General features: G+C 43.3%; 2 protein-coding genes across 2 annotated transcripts in view; both read left to right on the top strand.

The window, feature by feature from the left end:
* Positions 1-23,049, top strand: part of LOC126336648 (probable G-protein coupled receptor CG31760) — a 1,468,739-nt gene that overhangs the window by 766,217 nt on the left and 679,473 nt on the right. The window lies entirely within an intron of this gene.
* LOC126336654 (uncharacterized) lies at positions 2,918-5,985 on the top strand. The gene is made up of 2 exons (XM_050000578.1): positions 2,918-2,956; positions 5,580-5,985. The coding sequence occupies exons 1-2, from the start codon at positions 2,945-2,947 to the stop codon at positions 5,874-5,876; spliced, it is 309 nt and encodes a 102-aa protein (XP_049856535.1). The 5' UTR covers positions 2,918-2,944; the 3' UTR covers positions 5,877-5,985.

Genomic DNA, 23,049 nt, shown 5'->3' with positions numbered 1-23,049 from the left:
GCTATGAAGCAGATGATAATTGTGGTTTGGCTGATCATTGTATGTTGACGTATATATAGATATTGAACGTAAGAAGTTCTTCAATACATCCGCTTGAGAATACTGTACTTTATCATTCGTAAGCATGTACAGCATATATAATTTTATGTATCACTAAGAGGTACACAGGCTGCAATTTGACACATCTATCTACAGTAAATAATCTACAATCAGTTGCACTTTGTAGATCAGAGGTGTACAGATTCGCCAGTACCGCGGGCCGCAAAACCCCTCGCTATTACTATGTATGGACCGCAACCAAAAATAAACTAATAAATAATATCCTGCACATCACTTCTTTAAAAAAATATACTTACAATAATGTATCATGAAATGAACTATGTTCTACAAGAGCACAACCACTCTTTTGGAGGAAGGAATGAAAATGAGTAAAAAATGTTTACAAGGTCGAACGGTGAGGGGTAGGCCGCCATTTGACCTACGGTGGGCCGCATACAGCCTACAAGCAGCGATCTGCGAATCGCTGTGATAGATTCATTTGTGAATTTTGTAGGTAGAATTTGGTAAGGAAGAGTACCTTGCATCATTTGCAGTCTCTCCTCTAGCTAGTTTAATAATTGAGGTTAAATATGCTAGTATTTTGTTATTCCATTCTTAAATGATAGCAGGCATTTCTAATGTGACTTTTTGTTTCGAAATTACGAAAATCAGAGAAGGAAGGATTTACAGAATGTGAAAAAGAGTTGCAAGGTACATCGTAGTCACGTACCTAGCCGCAAATATTCTATTCTAGTATAGAGGTGTCGCAATGGAGAAAATCTTGTGAGTACTATGTTTAATAGCCTATGTGCTTCATTATATCCCAATAACCAGTAAGTGAAACCAAATCCAGCAGAAGTATTATCAAAAACCAGTCACAAGTTAATTACATTTTAAAATAGAAAGTATTCGAAAATAACACAAATTTCCGTACTTTAGACAGGTAAAAATGTTAACCCATCAAAGAAACTCATTCGATTTACAAGTACCACATCTTCCACGGTAGAAACCCTCTTCCCTTTCTAAGTACGTGATGGTGCACATCTGATGAACTATGGCTCTTATCATCTCGTGAGATTATTTCATGTATGGTACTCATTCCTTTCTTTCTTTTCATTTGTGCTATCTGATGTCTTTAATACAAACAAATCGTAGTAATCTTGTTTATCTCATTTACCTTGTATAAATTATATAGCTACGTACTGTCTCTCTTGTGACTTGAGACTTGGAATACCACAACAATAAAATACTTCGATGGCCCTCTGTGATTATCGTTCTGGATACATAAAATTCTTTTATATTAATAACGTATCGAAGACGTGGGATAAATTTCAAATTACATTAGTATTTTTGTTTTCCTTATTATTAAGATGTATTTCTTCTCTTATAGTAATGACAAGAATGTCGCTGCTTTGATTGTATTCTTGTAATTGCGGATAAATGGTAATGGCGGACCAGTTAACGAAAAGATTCATATTGCTTTGAGTAACGAAGTATAATGGATTGAAACAGTGAAATTAAAGCTGTAGACAGTGTCAAATTCTGAGGGCTAAAAATTGACCCCAACCTAAATTGGAAAACTCACACTTTAGACTTAATGAAATGCCTTAGCATAGCTACATATGCAGTTTGCATGATAGCAGAAATAGGTGATTTAAAAATGAAGAAGTTAGTTTACTCGCCCTACCTCCATTCACTAATGAGTTATGGAATCATCTTTTGGGGAAACTCATCTCACACAGAGAACATTTTCAAAATTCAGAAACGAATCGTTAGACTTATATCTGGTGTCAGTCCTAGATCATCATGCAGAGTACTTCTCAGTACATATACACAATGATGTCATTTGTCATGTCCAACATGTCTCTTTTTACACAAAACATGATTATAATACCAGAACCAAAAACAGTCTTTATAAGGACTATGAAAGCTTAACATTAGTACAAAAAGGAGTCACATACATGGGTACTCATATCCAGTAACTTACCAGAGCATATCAAAGGCCTTGTGAGTGATAAAGATCGTTTTCGGAGTGAATTAAAGAACTTCCTGTTGGCCAATTCCTTCTACTCCAACGATGTATATCTTCACGAGGATTATAGCTCATAACTATGTCGGCTTTAGAATTGTACAACATCCATGTATCTCAGTAAAAAAAAAAAGACATGAAGAAAACAAGCTTTTGACTCTTTCCACATCCTAGAGACTGCTCGCCAAGGGATCCATGGAAAACGATAAATGTAATGTAGAACTAACTTCTCTGGCATCGTCTTCTTCTTCGAAACCACAGACACGTAAGAATACAGAGAATAAATGGCTTATTGCCCTACTTTATCGTAGGCAATAAAGCCTATATAATATTTAGATATCAATATCTACATTGGAGGCAGAAGACACAGAGATAACACAAACGGAATCTGTCCCCAACAAAACCTATAGTGTCACTGACAGTAAGACATGGTTCTGACTTACAATTAGACGTAATACAAGTACTTGTATTCGATCTCAATTTTCTTCCTAAAGCGGTATTATTAACAGAATTGTATAGCGCCGTGTTCTTATCGACATCTCATCCGAGTTCTCGGCGAGTCGTCAGCTCCGAAATTTGCTGATGACATTGGTGGCAACCCGCCGTTTCACACAGGGCCACATTTCTCCCTTCGTGTCCGGCGTGGACAGTGGAGCACTACCCCGTAGGCAAAGCGGACACTGTGAAGGCCACGAGGCGAGGACGCAGAACGCGAACGGAGCGTGTGTCGCCGAGTGGTACGCGCCGTGTGTGACGCGTTACGTGACGTAACCGCCTGTTCTCAGGAGTGGAGGGGAAGGAAGGAATTGGTGGGTATATATACCTGCCCGTCGCTCGCCAACTGCAGCGGACAGCAGTCAACTCAACACACAAGACATGATCAAGCTGGTGAGTACCTCCTGCACTATTCCTCCATTACTTCTCTTCTCCTACAGTGTGCGAATTTGTTGTAAAGAAAAAGACTGTACAAGTTGGCTTACTTGAAAACAGATTAAACTTGTAGAACATAGGTACACTTAAGCTCAAAGTCGAACGTAATGGGATGGTTCGTATCACTTGAAGACCCGAATATACCGAGTAGATTTTACGCCTTACAGCTGAAATTTTTCACCAAATGTTATAAATCGTCATTTAAAAATAATAAAAAATCAGGAGACTTATAACGAAGCTTAGATACTAAATGTGTCAACGTTATAGTCATCTTCAAATTATTATTCTTGGATTTCATTTTCATTTTAAATGACGAGATACCCGTTTTTTTCTTGTGGTACCTTCGCACATTTTAGTCTAGCAAGTTTTTGTTTTGTCGTGTAACATCCACTAGTTCAATGGAGTCGGTGTTATACGGTCCATGTTATGATGTTCTATTGATCGATTTTCAACTTTCATTGCCTTTTTCTACATAGCCTCAATTCATCCTTGATCCTTCATTTCTTTTAGTGTGTGGTAGTGTCTGGCTCGTCACATTTCTAAAAGACATTTCCTTCTACATTCCCCATCCCAAGTTTCAGGTTCGTTGTAAACGATCCGTTTGAAGAAGGGAAGCACTTCCTTCGTTGTGATAAAAAGCGAAAAGCTTTTCCAGGACACATTTAAAAAAAAGTGTAAATTCATCATCAGCTCTTCTCAGCGGTGTCGTATTACATTTCACTCCTCAGGACGACAGAATGCAAATCGTAAGAGAGTAGATTAATTCATCCCTTAATTTTGCTTAGATAATTTATCCAGATGCGTTTCAATTAGGCAGCTCCAACCACGAGAATTTCTGAATTCACAAATAAATAACAACTTTAATAAATTTTCGGTGGTGTCATTGTGTATCACGTGTGAAGTTTCTCACTAAATAGCGGCTGCTCATCATTTTCTCTTCTTTAACAACATAGCTAGCCATGTAACGACCGCTGATCTGTCTTATAAAATTGGCTATGAACTTAATTTTTTTCTTTTGTTTTTGTTTCAGTAACTCTATAGATTACCTCTTGTTCAGTAATATATTTCTGCTACATTTTAAATATATCTGTAATTCGTAAAAACCACTTGACTTTTTTTCTTATTCATACGTAACATTGTTCTATCAGGTAAAAATATATTGTTTCATAATAAGGATATCCTGCGAAGAGCCTAGATAGAATCAGCAACAGTTTAGGACTATTCGTTAAAGAAGCTACATTTAAATATCGTCTTTGGTCGATGTTAAGGAAACGCAGAAAGACTTGGACAATATTATTACTTGTAATGAATGTCAGTACTCTTTAAATGTAGGTATCATGTAACAAAGGAAAACAGTTAGATAGTATCTGATCACAACAGACCAGGACGACTTGAGCACGTCACATGGTGTAAGTATTTCGGAGTGATAGTAAGAAAGCAATAGGAAACTGGACGATCACACAACACCAATATTAGGGAAGGGCCGGCCAAAGTGGCCGTGCGGTTCTAGGCGCTGCAGTCCGGAACCGCGAGACCGCTGCAGTCGCAGGTTCGAATCCTGCCTCTGGCATGGATGTATGTGATGTCCTTAGATTAGTTAGGTGTAAGTAATTCTACGATCTAGGGGACTGATGACCTCAGAAGTTAAGTTCCATAGTGATCAGAGCCATTTGAACCGTTTTTGACCAACTATATTGCTCCGTTAGTTTCAGTTTTTATCATATGGGCATGACAACAGAAGTGAGACAGACTTTTTTCCTTTTTAGCAAGAACTTTCTAAACAAGTGTACTTTGAACCAATTTTATCAGGCACCACGGGTTTCATGGTTTACTGAAACATCATCAGGTACATTTAAATATTAAAACATGGTAAATAACATGGCAGAGAATACAGAAGTTTCGCCACGTTGTTTACCATGTTTTCATGCTGATATGCACTTGATGATGTGACTATAAGCCATGAAACCGGTAGTGCCTTGATGAAACTGGTTTAAAATACAGCTGTTCGCAGAATTAATTCAAGAAATGCACTATCACAGCCACAGATGCTACGATCACAGAGTCTTTCGCAGAGTTGGAACAAATTCAGAGAAGCATTGCTAGTCTAACAGACATTCTCGTGAAACGTAAATGCAAATTACTGGAAGAAACACGGTGTAGTTCCCACAAAATCCTGTTGGAGGAAGAGAATCTGTAATCGGAGGGAAGAGGGTGCCACCATTTACTACAATGCTGCCGCCATCGTATATACCGGGTAGGGATCTCGACAATAATATGGAAAGATTACGGCGTGCGCAGAAGCATACATATAGTGCTTTCATTTTGGCTTGGTTTACGAATGGGATAGGATGGAAAATCTATAGTGCTAGTACGAAGTAGCGTCCTGCATGACCGTACACAAGTTGAGGCCTATCTATAACGATAAGACCAGTGACACAACGGTATATGGCTTACGTGGAGGGAATTTTCCTGCGGGTCAAGTACTGTGACATTCGCAAGCAAGTGGAGGATGGAGTGTTTTGGTTTAGTTGACCTTTGCAGGTAGCAGCAGCAGTATGGTGACGTTGTTTGTGCTTTGCAGGTGACCGTAGTTGTGGTGCTGGCGGCGGCGGCGAGCGCGCAGTTCCCCCCGGGCCCCGCCCCCGGACCTCTGGGCCCAGGTCCCGCTCCCGGCCCCTGGGGGCCCGCCCCCGTGCCGCACCTTCCGCCCCCACCGCCACCCCCGCGCCCCCAGGTGCCTGCCCCCGGGCCCGGCCCCAGCGCCATCACCAGTGACTCCACCTCGCAGATCCACTCGCCGTGGGCCGTCTCCAGCTGGCACCGCAGCCAGACCATCATCCGCCCCCATCCCATCCCAGTGGGCCTCGTCACCGAGTGATGCTGCCTCGCACGCAGCTACCCCTGATGGAGTTCCCCGGTTGCACCTGTAACACAAATTTGTTAATCGAATTTTAAGAAATAAAAATGTATTTTGTTTTGTTACACAATCGGGTTTGTTTCTTTATTCTATAACCTATGTAACTGCAGCCACTGCCACTAGGAGTAACCCCAGTTCCTCTGCTAGCCAACAAACATCATCTGGTTCTCAGAAGGGGCAGCAGTGTATAACCTCATGATTTATCATCAGTTTCTATTACCACACCAGCGGTAGACCACAGATCACTTGCTGTAATTCCGACTAATTTATAAAAACGTGTTTGTGTGAGAGAGAGGGAGTGAGAGGGAGGGAGAGAGAGAGAGAGAGAGAGAGAGAGAGAGAGAGAGAGAGAGAGAGAGAGGGGAAGAGGGAGAGAGAGAGAGAGGAAGAGGGTGGGATAGAGAGAAAGAGAGAGAGAGAGAGAGAGAGAGAGAGAGAGAGAGAGAGAGAGAGAGTAGGAGGGAGGGAGAGAGTGAGGTCGCAGATGTGATGAAAACGTCAAGAGAAACAGGCAAGGGTAAGATTTAGAGGGACATTTCGAAAGAGGTACAGATCAATACATGTATTAAATGGAGCGGTGGACTGTCAGCACTTTTGCTTTAACATGGTGCCGGACGATCAGTCAGTAGAGAGCAATAAATGAAATAGGAATATCATGGCGCACGTTGTGGGGAAAAAAGGAGAAAGGACCTAAAGGGACAACCTAGGCAAGATTGTCTCATGTTTGAGACTGAGCAACACCTGCAACAAGCCAAAGTCACCGAATATCGCAAGGGACTGTGAAACACCGCAAGGTACTGCGAAGAAAATGTAACAGTTTCAGTAACCGAGAGAACAAGAAACAGGAAGAAACTGGATCAATGACAAAATAATTGAGTGAAGGAGTTTATTCTCCTGTGTGACAAGAGATGTATAGACCAAAAATAAATTACCTACAGTCGGAAGGAACAGACGGTAAATGCAATGAGGAATGTGAAGAAGTAGAGAAAGAAAAGAGGAGAAAAATGTTGGCCCTAAAATTGTTGGTGGGAGACGAATGTGAAGACGAAGGGAAGGACTGATGTGCAACACTGAAGACAATGAGGACAAAACAGTGTGGCCGAGCGGTTCTAGGCGCTTCAGTCTGGAACCACGCTACCGCTACGGTCGCAGGTGCGAATCCTGCCTCGGGCATGGATGTGTGTGATGTCCATAGGTTAGTACGTTTAAGCAGTTCTAAGTTCAAGGGGACTGATGACCTCAGATTTTAAGTCCCATAGTGTGCAGAGCCATTTTTTGACAAAACTGACTGAAAAGGAAAAGATTTGTGGTAATGTGATCACGAAGAATAAGGACAAAATGGCCAAAATAGTATTGGACATAATGTGTAGGACTAGAGAAAAGAAAGAAACCAGTGGTTTGTTGTAATCAGGAAAGGCTAATCCAAAATGTGGGCTGAAAGTGTGTCACATATCAACGACAGAGAAGGATACAGTAAAAGGTTAGAGAGCCACCAGTGGATCAGACAAAAGTGTACTGAAGGGAAGGATGAAGAATTTCTGGAAAGAATGAAGAAAACGAAAAACCATGGCTCTCCATAGTTCTACAGAGGAAGTAACGAAATAAAAATAAGAAGACGATAGGTATTTTATTCCATAAAGTTGATTCTACATATTCTCTTTTACTATTTCGTAACTCTGACCTGTTGCTTTTATTGATTTTGAATATCTGCGATCGGTTCCAAAGCACAAATAGTAAGTAAAGTTTAATAATAACTGAAGGTTTACGTTTTTACTATCCGTGGGAAGATATTCAGCTGCTGACCTCCGAATACCTACCAGAAATATAGCAACAACTCTACCCAGAACAGTTAGTTTTGAACATCGATGACATAACCGTAATTAAAAAGAAGGCAGATATTAGCTTACAATAAACTGTCTATGCTTAAGGAAGGTTTATTGTTATCAGATAGCCAAAATAATTCTGTATCGATATGCGGCAAATATCCAGCACAACTAACGAGTAAAATTCGACAAGGTCGCTGCTTGTGCAGAGACCTCTATGACTGCAGATCATGTGCGTAGGCTGAAAATTTGAAAATTATTGGAAGAACCTGAAGGAAGCGTAATTCATCAACAAGAAACGAGGCTTACAAAACACTCTCTCTACCAATTCTGCAGTACTGCTCTTCAGCCTTGAACCACAACCAGATGAGATTAACGGAAGAAATAGAGCAGATTTGAAGCACAATGGCGCGTTTTTTGTTTCGTTTTTTTTTTGTTCAAAAAATTCTTCATTCAAAACAACGAATGATACTTTATTAACCCACTACCTAACTACATTAGTGGGTCGTAAGCGTACATCTGCGCCGGCCGGGGTGTTCCAGCGGTTCTTGGCCCTACAGCCTGGAACCGCGCGACAGCTACAGTCGCAGGTTCCGGATCCTGCCTCGGGCATCGATGTGTGTAATGTCATTAGGTTAGTTAGGTATAAGTATTTCTAAGTTCTAGGGGACTGATTACCTCAGAAGCTAAGTCCCCCTACTGCTCAGAGCCATTTGAACCATTTGTACATATGCACCGGGCGGCCCAAGATGTTAGGGTTGCTGCAGTTCTATCCTAGCAAATTGTCCTATCTTATCCTAAATGTAAACCTAGTTCTTATTTCTACTATCATGTTCGTTGCTTGTCAAAATCGGTTGAATGTACACCCTCCCCCAAATGCGAGACGTGGTGGATCCCAGTCGTGAAGTGACTGGCTAAGTCCACACCCCGGCGCAACGGCACGGGCGCACGGAGTCTAATTTGGGTTTTATACTAATTCCGATTGCTCCTTTGAAATTGTCGCAAGACTTTGCTTGGTATTTCTGAAACGCCCTGCTAAATCCGCAGGACAGGTAGTTGGAATTGTGGAAAGGGACAGAAATGAGCGATTGTCAGCTACACTCGAACACATAAAACTTTATTTATTTGACCAAACATTACAGTAAAAATTCTTGAACATGATTATGGGTTCAATACGCCACACTGTCTTATGCTTTAAGGGCACAACCACTTTAACTAAAAAATCGGCTAAATTCATACCCTCAAAAGAATATTTAAAAGGCAGAAGGCCTCACGTTAAGTAATTTCTATAATTTGGCTGAAGGCCCAAAAATCTAACACTTGAACAGCAACAACCTTAATTTAAAGACGGCTGAAGTCCGATGACTTAAGACTCAAGGTACAATTAAATAAAAAACACAAGGCAGAAGGCCGTATCTTCAATTAAGCTGAAGGCAACAAACAATCTAACACTTGACAAGGAAGGATTTTAAGTTTTAACGGCTGAAGGCCCATTACTTAAAACACAACTAAAATCTTTTTTGGTAGGCAGAAGGCCCAAGGCTTTATCTTTAAACAATATGTTAATCAGGCTGAGGATCCAAACAATCTAACACCTGGCAAGCAAGATTCTTTTGATTTTAAAGCAGCTGAAGGCCCATGACTTAAAACACCACTAAAAACAAATCGACTTTAATTCAAAACCATCGGCTATGAGCCATACAAATGCACACAATAGAAAATAAAAAGAGGCAGTGCAGCTAACGGCGCTCAGAAGTTGCGGGTGTCGGCCAGCACTTGAAATACTAACGTTCACTTAGGTGAGACAGACAGTCAGCCAACCATTCTCGATCCGACGACAACCCAACCAACAGACAGTCAACGGACCCACCGCCAAGGTAACTTGCACTCCACTCGACCAGCACACAACCGGGAGTTCAGTGCAAAAGTAAAAGGCATGGACGCCCACAACCAAGCATACATTAAGCTATCGAACTACACACCGTGCTGGACAGCGACAACAGGGTGAGGAAAGGACACTGCCTAAATTTACGTCAACGGCCAAGCAGGTAATCGGAAAATTAAAGGCCACAAGGCAGAAAATTCCGCTGGCGCCCTTCAATTGCAAATAACCAAATACAGTTAGACTCCACCGGACGGTGGCTAAACCTTCGCCAACTCAAACACTGCCAGGTACGAACCAACTCACAACACGTCCAGGAAGTAATATCAGACCAGCAAAGATAATACAGCAGGGCCTATATCGATAAGCGCTGCTGCTGCCACGGGCAGGCAAGGCAGCAACTCAGTAACACCAGTTTTTGAAAATTAACATAACGAGGTGGCGGTACGGTAAAAAAGATGTAAAATAAGAAATGGCACGACAACGAGCCACGCACGGCTGAATTTTATTTGGAAGTATGTTCAAAATATGAAATGTGTCCTCTTGCCTGATCAAATGGTGCATGTCGTGGTTCGGAAGTTGTTGCCTCAGTTTTGTTGCAACATCGTCGAAAAGGGGGCACCCATACACCATATGGTCTGCAGTGGCCGTATGTCGCCAGTCACACGATGGTGTAGCCCGCTTGCCGAACCGGCGTAAGTATGCCAGTTACGGTCCATGTACAGTAAGAAAGTTGGTTTAAGTACCTAAGCTGTAAACGCTCCTTCATATTTGGCAGAAACTCTTGTGCTCTCAGCCCCGTTTCATCACCATCCCACTGCTCCTGCCATAATTCCTCCCCAATTCGTTTAATTCCGGCTTTACCTTCTACGTAAACCACCATTATCTGAGATATTTTTTCCCTTTTATCCTTCTTCAACCAGTACCAGGCTGCCTGTTCTCTGATATTTATATCAAGCGGACAGAGCCCCATTAATACTATCAATGCCCCCCCCCCCCCCCCCCCAGGGTCACGGCGAGTAAGACACTCTCGAGCCTGTGCGCCCAGACTCCTGCCCCGTATCCTACAATCAATATTGTGATATAGCTTTATTAGGTCTGGTATCAGCTGGAAACATTTGTGTCCGATTCCAATTAAGTTGTTGATTGTTTCCAGCGACCTCTGTGTTACAGTATCAATAGGTTATGTGTAATTCCACCTTTCGTCAACGACTACACCTAGATATCGGCCCTAGAGGCGACGAAGAACGTGGGCCGTCTATTCCAACTATGGGATTTCTAACAAGTTCTCTTTTTAATAGTAAATACGTAGACTTGCTGGGTGCTATTGACATTTTCGCTCTACCGCACCATGTAGTTAAGAGGATATGGCCCTTTTCATTTTTGGCTCTGAATCTTTGCGGCTACGACCGCCAACCAACAGTAGGAGATCGTCGGCGTAGGCTATGACGTCTAGCACATCATTACTGCTCTTTAGGCTGTCCAAAAACGGTTGCATATTAACATCCCAAATGAGTGGCCCCAGGGCAGAGCCCTGTTGACACCCCTTTTTTATTCTTTTACTGATTTTCCCCCAAGCCAGACCTCCCTTTCTTTACAATAGCTCCTAAGACAGCCATATAGCGGCCATGGACAGTACTTCTCCCGCAAGCACGCGAAGAGCGAAATCCACTACGGTTTGTCAAAGGCGCCACTGACGTCCACCATGATGCCTACAATGTATTTATGTGGGGCTGAGTCATAGATCTCCGCCGCCAGAGCGATTGCGCCAGAAGCCGAGCTGCCTGACTTTCATCCCGCACAGCAAGCGGTGTGCTGTCAGTCTGTCTGCCAAGAGCCTCTCAAAATGTTTCCCCACCTGGTCCAGCAATCAGATGGGCCTACGTGATTTAGCTTCTTTCGGTTCTTTATCTGGAACTTTCTCCACTATCACAACATTCGCCTTTTTCCAGATGTAGGGGACTTTTCTGAGCCTTAAACACTGATTGTACAACTTAGTGAGGGGCGCCACCTAGTGGTGGGCGAGGAATTGCACCACTTCCGCTATAATGCTATCTGGGCCAGGAGCGTGGCCCTTCTTAAAGGTTTTTATTTGGGCACCGACCTCCTCTTAGAAAAAGGGATAGACCATGCTGTTATTCTCATAAGCTCGTTGGTTCTCTATACTAATTTGTCTTTGCTCCTCTGAGTCATCCTCTTCTCTGCCGTCAGGCAACAGGACCCAGAGAAGGACCTCGGCAGTCTCCCGCCTAGTTTCCGTCATCCAGTTCCCATCCCTGACGGTGGACAACACCATCGTTGATTTTCTCCCTTACGAACTTGTACGGGATGCCCCATGGATCAGTAGCCAATTGGCTTTGAACGTACTTCTCCCAGCTCCTTAACCTGACTGTCCGTAGCTCCTTTTGAAATTGTTCTTTTGCTTCTCGGAATTCATGCAACCGATGTTGCTTTTCCTCCCAGACGACACTTCGATGGTAGTACCTCCTCGCCCTCCTTACAGACTGGTGCAACTTTCCTAGTTCGGCTTATCACGGTGGTGGAGAAGGTGCAACGGCTCTCCTCCTGGTTGGTACAGCTGCCTTCACTGCCCTTGTTACTGCTTCCACCAGTTCCTCGACGTACTCCTCTTCATTATCGTCTCCTTCTGGCAATGTTGGTACGTGTCACTCCCTCGCTAAGAGGTCCTACCCTATTTCCCACCCCATGTCCCAGTGGCACTCCCTATCACAAAATGACAAAGTTATTACGTTAGGGTCGCTATGGTAATTTGGTCCCAGACAGTCCAATCTTTTACTTTGGTTGCAAGGTTTGACATTAGTAATGTCTTCTGCTTTCCGCCAACTGTGCCGATCTGCAGCTCGTTTAGTGTGCCAAAGTCTTGCCTTCATAGGCAGCGATTCATGTGAGCAGAGATGAAACTCGGTGGAGTCAAGTCTTCGCTGTGGGGTGGGTGATCAAAAACTTCTCGTCGATAGCGTTACAGAGTTGTCTTCATAGCCCCTGCACTGTGCCTCCGAGAACCGTCCTAAGAAGGAAATCCATGACAGTTATTTTATGTAGGCGAAATCTCTCAACAGGCACACACACCTGGCGGGAGACACTTTATTCTATGCGTCTTTAGGTGTTCACTGTGAGCTCAGAACTGAAGAGAGTGATGTGCCGTGACCGACGGCCATACTACTCGTGGAAGCACTGTTCAACATATTCTGAAAAGCTTCATCAGACTTCCACTGTAGTTTACATTTCGTGACCGATTCGACCTTCACAAACGAGTACCCCTCGTTGTTCGTGGGTGAACGACAAGATGCCACTGTCCAACGGCAATATTTCGACTACCGACTGCGCTGACATCACTAGGAAAACGTCACTGACATCTGGCCGTTTGGTTGTGAACTATTTGGACATAAGATTCTTTACTCATATGTTCAACAAACTCAAGTGGCATATACTACAGGACAAACATTATGTATTACGTTGAAGTGATACGTTCAATGTGTATGAAATACCACATGGAATTTGTGGGGAAACTGAGATGTTGTATCTGCCCAGGTATAGATCCACAAATCATCCGACGCACAACGTGTCTCCAAGATTTTTCATTCCACTCCTCATCGGTTGTAGCCGAAAATTAATTTACTGCCCTTGACCCATTACCTGGATCCACTGTGACCATACGGCTAGCTGAAATACACTATCTGACGAAAAAACTCTAAGCACGCAAGAGGAGAAAAGAAACCGAGCTTAAACGAGTTCAGAGGATATGTGATGTCATTTCAGTGTTTATAAAATCAAGTGCTATTTACAAAGAAATTGACAGTAGAGAATGCTATCAACATGATGGCGCACATTCTCTGACCAGGATGCATGCACTGATGGAGAATAAGTCATAAAACCAATGTATCCTCTTTTGAGGCAATCTGGCCTGTAACTATTGTAACTGATCCTTGATATCATGGATAGTGGTACTTGGACAGAGTTAATGTCCAAGTTGGTCCCACACCTGTTCTGCCAAGGAGAGACCTTGGGATCCTGCTGGCACGTCAGTGCCTCTACATATCACAGACCGTTCATAGCGACGCGCCCCATGTGTAGTTGACGACTGTCGCCTTGAGAAATAGCACCATAATACTATCGCATGGGACATAACACACGAGCACACAGGACGCCCGTGACGCTCTGCGAAACGCACCTCTTCTATAGCAACCTCTTTGGTTTCCATATGTTTACGGGAGATAATGTGGAACAAAACAAAAAGTGTCTGGTAGACATGGACTCAAAAATGCATACGTTAAGAGTTAAGAGCGCTTGTTTCATCTTCGCTACTGTAAAACACATCTATTCTGCTGAAGAAGTGCCCTTAGTTCATAATATATGCATTTTAGCGTCCATGTTTACTTGACATTTTTTTGCTTGTTTTGATCCAAACCACCACATGTAAAAATTTCCTACTTCTAGCCTTAGCAACAATAGCACTGGTTGTATGCGTTCCACTGTCAGAAGTATCACAAAAATTTCGCTTCTATCTTTCGGCTCGATCGTTTTCCGGACCATGGTCACTAACCTCAAACTTATACTCTTAGCCTTCGGCATCATCGCTGATGTTTGTAATACCATCGCGTAATCACGCCATACACTTTCCCAAGCCCCGTAACAACAGCAAACACGAACTACGATACACTCTGAAGTTAGTTTCTAAATTTAAGAGAGAATTGCTACGCTAATTTACCTTGGCGTCCAACCATGTCTGCTGTGTACTTTACTTTCTTTTGTCATTGAATTATTGACTCATCAATTTCTCTGAAACAGCTATTCTGCCCTTGATCAAAGGGCTTCGGTTGGATTCTTCTTTTAGTGTGGGCAGCGATATTGTGATCGGGTATCGACGCTATACCTGCAATATGGCTGAATACAGCAACACACAAATAGTTTATAAACACAGAAGTACTGTAAGAAATTACGTTTATTCTCAATGATTTTCACTGCAGAAGCAATGATGAGAATTTATGATGAGTAGTGTTGTTCGCAGGAAACATCTTTGGAACGACTGCACTACGGTCGTGCTATACACAGAGAGTTTATCGGCGTACAGCAGCCCGCCTGCTTCGGCGACCGTGACCTTGTTGGCGCGCGGACCATGCATCGGAACCAGACGGCCATCCATCATGGTGGCAGCCGCGCGGTACGTCCCCTCTCTGGCACTGTCCAAGTGAGCTCCGGCTCCACCTAGAAAACTGCTTGCATTTAAGGTTAGCTTCAGCGAGTCTCCTGCTATGGCTCATCCCATGTTTGCAACCTTCGCTCTTTATATAAGTTTCCTGTTAAGATTCTGCACGAGTTCTATGACTGACGTTTCCTTCGACGAGTTTGAACATACACTACTAGCCATCAAAATTGCTGCACCACGAAGATGACGTGCTACAGGTGCGACATTTAACCGACAGGAAGAAGATGCTGTGATATTCAAATGATTAGCTTTTCAGAGCATTCACACAAGGTTGGCGCCTGTTGCGACGCCTACAACGTGCTGACAAGAGGAAAGTTTCCAACCAGTTTCTCATACACAAACAGCAGTTGACCGACATTGCCTGGTGAAACGTTGTTGTGATGCCTCGTGTAAGGAGGAGAAATGCGTACCATCACGTTGCCGACTCTGATAAATGTCGGACTGTAGCCTATCGCGATTGCGGTTTATCGTATCGCGACATTGCTGGTCGCGTTGTTCGAGATCCAATCACTCTTAGCAGAATATGGAATCGGGGGGTTCAAGAGGGTAATATGGAACGCCGTGCTGGATCCCAAAGGCCTCGGATCACTATCAGTCTAGATGACAGGCATCTTATCCGGATGGCTGTAACGGATAGTGCAGTCACGTCTCGATCCTTGAGTCAACAGACAGGGACGTTTGCCAGACAACAACCAAGTGTACGAACAGTTCGAAACGTTTTCAGCAGCATGAACTATCAGCTCAGAGACCATGGCTGCGGTTACCTTTGACGCTGCCTGCGATGGTATAGTCAACGACGAACCTGGGTGCATGAATGGCGGATCACCCGACGTGTTGGTATGGGGTGCCACTGGTTCCACATCTCGGTCACCTCTTGTTCTCATTGACGGCACTATGAACAGTGGACGTTACATTTCAGATGTGTTACGACCCGTGGCTTTACCCTTCATTCGATCCCTGCGAAACCCTACATTTCTGCAGGATAATCCACGACCGCATGCTGCAGGTCCTGTACAGGCCTTTCTGGATACAGAAAATGTTCGACTGCTGCCCTGGCCAGCACATCTCCATGTCTTTCACCAACTGAAAACGTCTGGTCAATGGTGGCCGAGCAACTGGCTCGTCGCAATACGCCAGTCACTTCTCTTGATGAACTGTGGTATCGTGTTGAAGCTGCATCGGCAACTGTACCTGTACACGCTACCCAAGTTCTGTTTGACTCATTGGCCAGATGTATCAAGGCCGTTATTACGGCCAGAGGTGGTTGTTCTGGGTACTGATTTCTCAGGATCTATTTGTCCAACGAATACCCGTTCATCATCTGCATTTCTTCTTGGTGTAACAATTTTAACGGGCAGCTGTGTAACTGCCTCGCTCGCACTACGTCTCCTAAGAACTGGTTATAGTATGAATTAATCACTCTTCAGCCAACACGTGACCATAGCCATTTCGCGCCAAATGTACCCCATGCGTTTCCTTTGTTGTCTCTACCACTAATGTCATTGAATGGTCTAATGACTAATAACTCATCTACAACAACAGTGGTTGGACAAAACTATGGAAGTACAATGAGAAATGCCTGCTTGAACACAAATGCAAAAGCTAGCCAAACCTGCAGTTTGAGCTGTTGTATTTGACCATGAACGGCGGCTGTGCAAGGTGATCAACAGGTTGCAAGCGTCAATCATGGTTACACTCTGTTCTGTGTAGTTGTTAATGCATTACGTCAGTGCTGAGTGAATTCGAACCATGGCAAACCGTATGTACTCGTATGGTGGTTATTTTCGTGACTGTAGGTGTAAGTAGGCTGTTTAGGTCTCTATATTGGTAACGCCACGTAGCACCCTGTATGAACATCACTGGCTGTGCTGTGTGCAGTCGGTGGCTGGTTGGCGTTGTTGAAATATTCTCAATTGTAGTGGGCTATTGGCTGTTAAAAGCGCGTAGCGTTGCGCAGTTGGAGGTGAGCCCCCAGCAGTGGTGGATGTGAGATGGTCGAGTTTTGAGAGCGGATGATCTGGACAGAGACAGTAAATTTGTAAGACTGGATGTCATGAACTGATGTATATTTTTTGACTTTTGAACGCTATTAAGGTAAATACATTGTTTGTTCTCTATCAAAATCTTTCATTTGCTAACTATGCCTATCAGTAGTTAGAATCTTTTATTTGGCTGGTAGTATTGGCACTCGCTGTATTGCAGTAGTTCGAGTAACGAAGATTTTTGTGAGGTAAGAATTCGTGAAAGGTATAGGTTATTGTTAGTCAGGGCCATTCTTTAGTAGGGATTACTGAAAGTTAGATTAAAAATATTGTGTGTCACTTTAGTGAATGTCTGAGTACGTTAAGTTTTGCTCAGCTGTTTGGAAATCAAATAACATAGGGGTTTATCAGCACAGTCATAAATTAATTTTTCTAAGGGGACGTTACATAGGTACTTGTATGGTGGTTATTTTCGTAGCCGAGGTAGCCGAAAGTGTTTGATGTTTCAAGAGGCATCGTATAACGTGTACGGTAAAAGCTGAGAAACGTTATCAGCTAAATCCCGAAGCGGACGAAAGTATGTGCACTGAGTGTCGCAGTCGCAAACCCTGTCAACACCAAATCATCATGAAGGGAGCTCCATAAACAGAGAATTGCAGAGTGAGCTGCAATTCCAAACCACTTCTGCGCGAGTATACGTGCCATCAGTGGAACTTGGCGTGGCTTGGTGGATAATTTACGAGACCATATCGTGATATCCCTAGGGTACCATGGTTACTCTGCAAGGTCGCATTATTGACATGTGACCACTTCGGCTGACCAGGTCCATCCCATGGCACAATATTTGTTCCCCAATGGTGATGCGGTGTTGCAATACTACAGGGACCTGTTAATACGGTATGTCAAATGTGTGAATTCCTAAGGCACCAAAGTACTGAGGTCATCGGTTCCTACACTTACACACTACTTAAACTAACTTATGCTAAGTGCAATTCACACGGCTCTTGGCGCTTCAGTCTGGAACCGCGCGACCGCTACGGTAGCAGGTTCGAATCAAGCCTCGGGCAGGGATGTGTGTGATGTCCTTAGGTTAATCAGGTTTAAGTAGTTCTAAGTTCCAGGGACTGATGACCTCAGTTGTTAAGTCCCATAGTGCTCAGAGCCATTTGAACCATTTGACTCGAACCTCTGACGGGAGGGCCGGATCTGTTAATACAGTTAATATCGTCCGGAATGGTTTTGTGAGCTGGAGGATGGACTGATGCGTCTCCCCCGGACACCACAGTCATCAGATATCAGTGTTATTGAGCCTTTGTGGTCTACTTTGGAGAGAAGGGTGCGTGACGTGTAGTCACTATCATCATCGTTGCCACTATTCTGCAGGAATTATGGCATAAGATTCCCTTGAAAACCACACAGGTCCCGAATTTATCCGTTCGGATATGACAGGAAGCCGTTTCGAATGTGAGACCCTCTAACTGTAGAAGGTGTGTTTTATCCAAATATATGTGAACACATTATGATTATACACGGTCCAGTCATATTAATATGACCACCACCTATGTTCACCGTCGCCGTGCAATAACCACTCACAGGCAGTGTGGAGATTATATGAAGTATTTTGGAGGAACGCGGAAAACGGTGCAGCGTTTGGCGCATTACAGAAACGGAATGAGTCTGACGTTTAAAATGCCATGACCTTTGGCTGCCAGACCGAGGGTGGAAGCCTCTGCGAAACGACTAAGTGTGTAAACTGCTCCCGTGCCTCTATGGTTAACATATACCGTGAATGGCAAAATGGCGCTATCAAAAACCGGCGCTGAGGCAACTGCTGTGCACCATGTGTCGTAGACGACCAGAGTGAATAACGACTGCGATATTCAGGAACGTATCGCCACGGCTGTAAAGGCACATGCCTAGTTCAGGCACACATGCTGTGCTCTTCATATATGACGAAGGCTGGAACTTGCCCACCAGTACCGCAAATGGACCTTCACTGAGTCACAACAACGGCATTTTCAAGTGAATCACGTTTTGTACTCCATGCAATAGACGGCTGTTGACGTCTAGAGCCCTGAAACAATCACAGGAAGGATTCAGGCTAGTGGAGGCAGTTTTATGATTAGGACAATGTATTCGTGGCGTTCCATGGCTGATCTCATCATTCTGGAGACCACAATGGAACAAAACAAGTATGCATCTCTCCTTGGGCACCATGACTTGGATTCTGTTTATTCCTCTGCACGATAACGTCTCGTGTCGCACAGATCGCAGTGTTCGTCCGTTGTTCGAAGATCACCAAGATGCGTTTATCGTACCCAGCTGGACACCCCCCCCCCCCCCTCCGGATTTTAACCCAATCGAGAATCTGTCGATTGCCTCTAACGAGCTGGATCCCTAGCCGACGAACCTAGTACAGATGGTCATGGCACAGGGGTCGGAGTAGCTCCACATCCTTGACGGTACTTTTCAGAGTATCACTGACTCTTCCTGCACGTCCGTATCACCTGAGGTGGTTATGCAGGCAGTTGATAGATGGTCACGTTAATGTGACTGGAACATGTGCGATGTCTGTTCAAAAAATTCCGAAACTTAGCCCACAAAATTCTTCTACGCTTATCTTTTACTTATTGTGCATGATCTCCTTCGAAATACTCTCCTCCGCAATTGACGCACCGTTCCTAACGCCGTTTCCGATTCCGGAAGTAGTCTTGGCACATATCTTGCTGAGGATGAGGCAGCATAGTTTGTTTTTTTTTCCTACTGTCACGCACCAACAGGGATGAATGTGCGGGTGCTTTATCGTGATGCAATGATGCAGCAAACATGAAATGTCTCGCCACATTTCATGACGATTCCCTCTTACATCTTGTCGCAGGCTTCGCAACACGTCCCTGTGGTACCATAGATTAACAATTTGTTCCTGTGGCACGAATTCGTGATGAACTAATCCTTCGAACAGAGAAAACTATCAGCATGCCTTTGACATTTGACCTGACCTGACGAGCAGTTTTTGGTCTTGGAGAACCGAACCTTTTCCGAATGATTGTGAAGACTGAGCCTCGAACATCATAACCGTAGACCCGCCTGTCATAACCAATTATGATTGTCGTAAGTAGCATCGCGTTCTCATTTGCGCTGTGCAAAATCTCTTCACAGACTGCGTCGCGAAGGTCTTTCTTGTCTTCATTCATGACCCGTGGAACGAACTTGGCGGCAACACGATGCATTCCAAGACGATGTTTTAGGATTTGATCACACGATCCAACTGAAATGTCACATTCTTCTGCAATCACTCGGAGAATCTGTCGTCGACTGGGGCGTACAATTTCATTGACGTTCCTGATATGAGCGTCGTCGGTAGACGTCTAAGGGCGTTCTGAACGAGGGTCGCTTTTAACTTCTGTCTGAACATTTTTGAACCCTTTGGAACATTCGTAACACCGAATACGGATCAAGCACTCATCACTGTAGGCTTCGTGCATCACTTGTGTCTCTGTATAGAGTTTCTTGAAATTCACGCAAAATTTAATGCAGATGCGTTGTTCCTCTGACTCTGCCATCTCTAAATTCGCAGCCTGTGCGACACTACGTTCTACTCAACACAGCACTGAACAATAACTAAGAGACATACAACAACGAAATTTCCGGCAGTTACATATTGTGCGTGTGTGAAATCTTATGAGACTTAACTGCTAAGGTTATCAGTCCCTAAGCTTGCACACTACTTAACCTAAATTATACTAAGGACAAACACACACATCCTTGCCCGAGGGAGGACTCGAACCTCCGCCGGAATTAAACACAGTCATGTGCAGGGATGCCAACTCCATTTTCCTCCAACACAGCTCTGGCGCGAAATTACGAATGTTCCGGAATTTTTTGAATAGAGCTAAAGCCACTAACTGACGTAAACGTAACTTACCAGGCAAGCTATACAGATACTGGCTTGTGTATAGCTAACTCCCGTGTATAAAACAGCCTCATATTTAGGATTAATTTAAAAAAGATTTTAATGTGTCAAATATATGACGTTAAGCAAGTAAGCGACAAAAACTTTAGTAAGTGATTAAAATTATGCTTAAAGTATGTTGGAAGCTGCGAAGTGTTTTCATTATCAAACACTGGATGAAGATAGTCTGCATAATCAGCGCTCCATTTCAAGCAACAGCTAATCTTTCACCCACCTCATTGTTCATGACGTCATATCTCCTGCGCCACAAATTATATAACTGTGCAAGTGTATTCATTGCTATATATAGTATACTGTCTGCAAATGTGTTGCAAACACCGTTAGTAATACAGAAGAAAAAAATTAAAACGTCATGCCTGATGCGGCAGTTTTACTGCGTGAGCGGCGAAATTGTAACAATCGATAAACGTTTGCACTTCCATCATTTTGAGAGTGGCATCAGCGAGAACAATGTTTTTGAAGGTTTGAAATAATGTATAAAATGTGTTCCCAGTCAATAAGCGCTCTCTTTCTCAAATACTGGAAGAATATAGTCTGGGTCACACATAGACACTGTTTCTGCCTGTAAATGGTAGCTTTCACTCTCCACAGTTTTTTTTTTTTTTTTTTTTTTTTTTTTTTTTTTTTTTTACCTTTGTCCCTTTGTCCTGAACTCTGAGTCTGCATACCAGAAATCAATGTGCTTGAGTTGCTTGCCTATAACACAGTAGTGTCGCCTTTAAATTTGATTCAGTTAGACATGGTACACCGTAAAGTTCTATTTTGGGTCCTTTTTTTATTTCTGATGTACACTTATATTGACAGAAATGTAATTTTTGTCATTAGTGTAAGTGTTAAAAAAATGTGAATAAAACTAGAAATAGTTCTTTGACTAAAAGGGTATACACCAAAATATCTGAAAAGTCTCATTATTAATACGCACTATACAATATCTACATATAACATAATAAGTTATACGAATATCATGTTTAGTTTTTGGGGCCACAGGTATGTCGTAAACCTAACTGGATAACTATAACTCTTTTAAGCTATATATACAGTAATGTCGACTGTAGATAAAAGTGGTTAATATATTTTTATTTATTCTGCAATGTTCTATCTTTCGGAGTCTATTGTTATAGACTGAAGTAAAGATCGATCGAGACTAAATTGTTTTCTTGTGGGACACTGTTCCAAAATCCTTTCTGTCAGCTGTTGTGATCTGTACCAACATTATTGATGAGTATTTTCGATCAATCAGTATCATGTAATTTGGAAGATTACTAGTGGCCGAAGTAGTTCAGGAATTTAATAAAATGTTTATGGTTATGTAAGAGGACCTCTGTACTAGGGTACATTATGAAATAATATGTTGCAAGTATGCCATATGGGGTCACCGATCATAGTTGCTCTTATAGTTCTATAAGATCGGTGACTCCCACATAGCATACTTGCAACAAATTATTTCGTGACGTACCCCAGTACAGAGGCACGCTCAAAATTTTTCCGCATAACGGACTGGCGTTAGAGCCTCCATATCTATAACTTCTCTGCTTTGAAATTAAAAAGCTGACATCTCCAGTGTGTTCCAATACTTGTCAGATAGGTCACGTCTTTCTTGCGCAACTTGTCCGGACTGTGTGCGCCAACATTGCTCTCCCCCACCCCCCACCCTCTCCTTTCTGTCTGATATGCCGGGTGGGTATAATTAAACTTTCCTTATTTATCACGTTATAACACGGAAACTAATTACCGTACGAGGGCTAAACTTGGTTGCATTAATATGAAGGACATGGGGAAGAGAAATAATGCAGAATCGATTCAGCTGAAACACTTCTAATGTGCTGCTGCGGTACATCGTGCCATTACTAGTACTGCCCGTGGGTACGAGGGCTATCTATGTCTCTTGATATGCTGCGCTTCAGATTAGCACATGTGTGAATGTTCCCATCGTAAACCCTCTCCTTCAGGTAGCCCCACAATCAGATATCACAGGGAGTGAGATAAGGTGATCGTGCCTGTCAAGCATTTGGTAACGATCGGCAAACAGTTCGATGATTTTCAAACATGTTTCGGAGAAGTAGGTGAACGATGTGCGATGGGGCCCCATCTTGCATGAAAACAGTTGAGTTCAATGCGTATCTACCCTGTAGGGCAGGTATGAAATACTGGCGGAGCACATCGCAGTAACGCTGGCCAATCACACTTCACGTCTTTTGTCCAGGAGCGCCTATCTGTTGAGAATATAATAGGCCAATGATGAACGTA

The sequence above is a fragment of the Schistocerca gregaria genome, chromosome 2 (assembly GCF_023897955.1).
Source record: "Schistocerca gregaria isolate iqSchGreg1 chromosome 2, iqSchGreg1.2, whole genome shotgun sequence".
Taxonomy (NCBI): Eukaryota; Metazoa; Arthropoda; class Insecta; order Orthoptera; family Acrididae; genus Schistocerca; species Schistocerca gregaria.
Note: the sequence above shows the minus strand (reverse complement) of the source record. Positions and strands in the feature narration are given on the sequence as shown.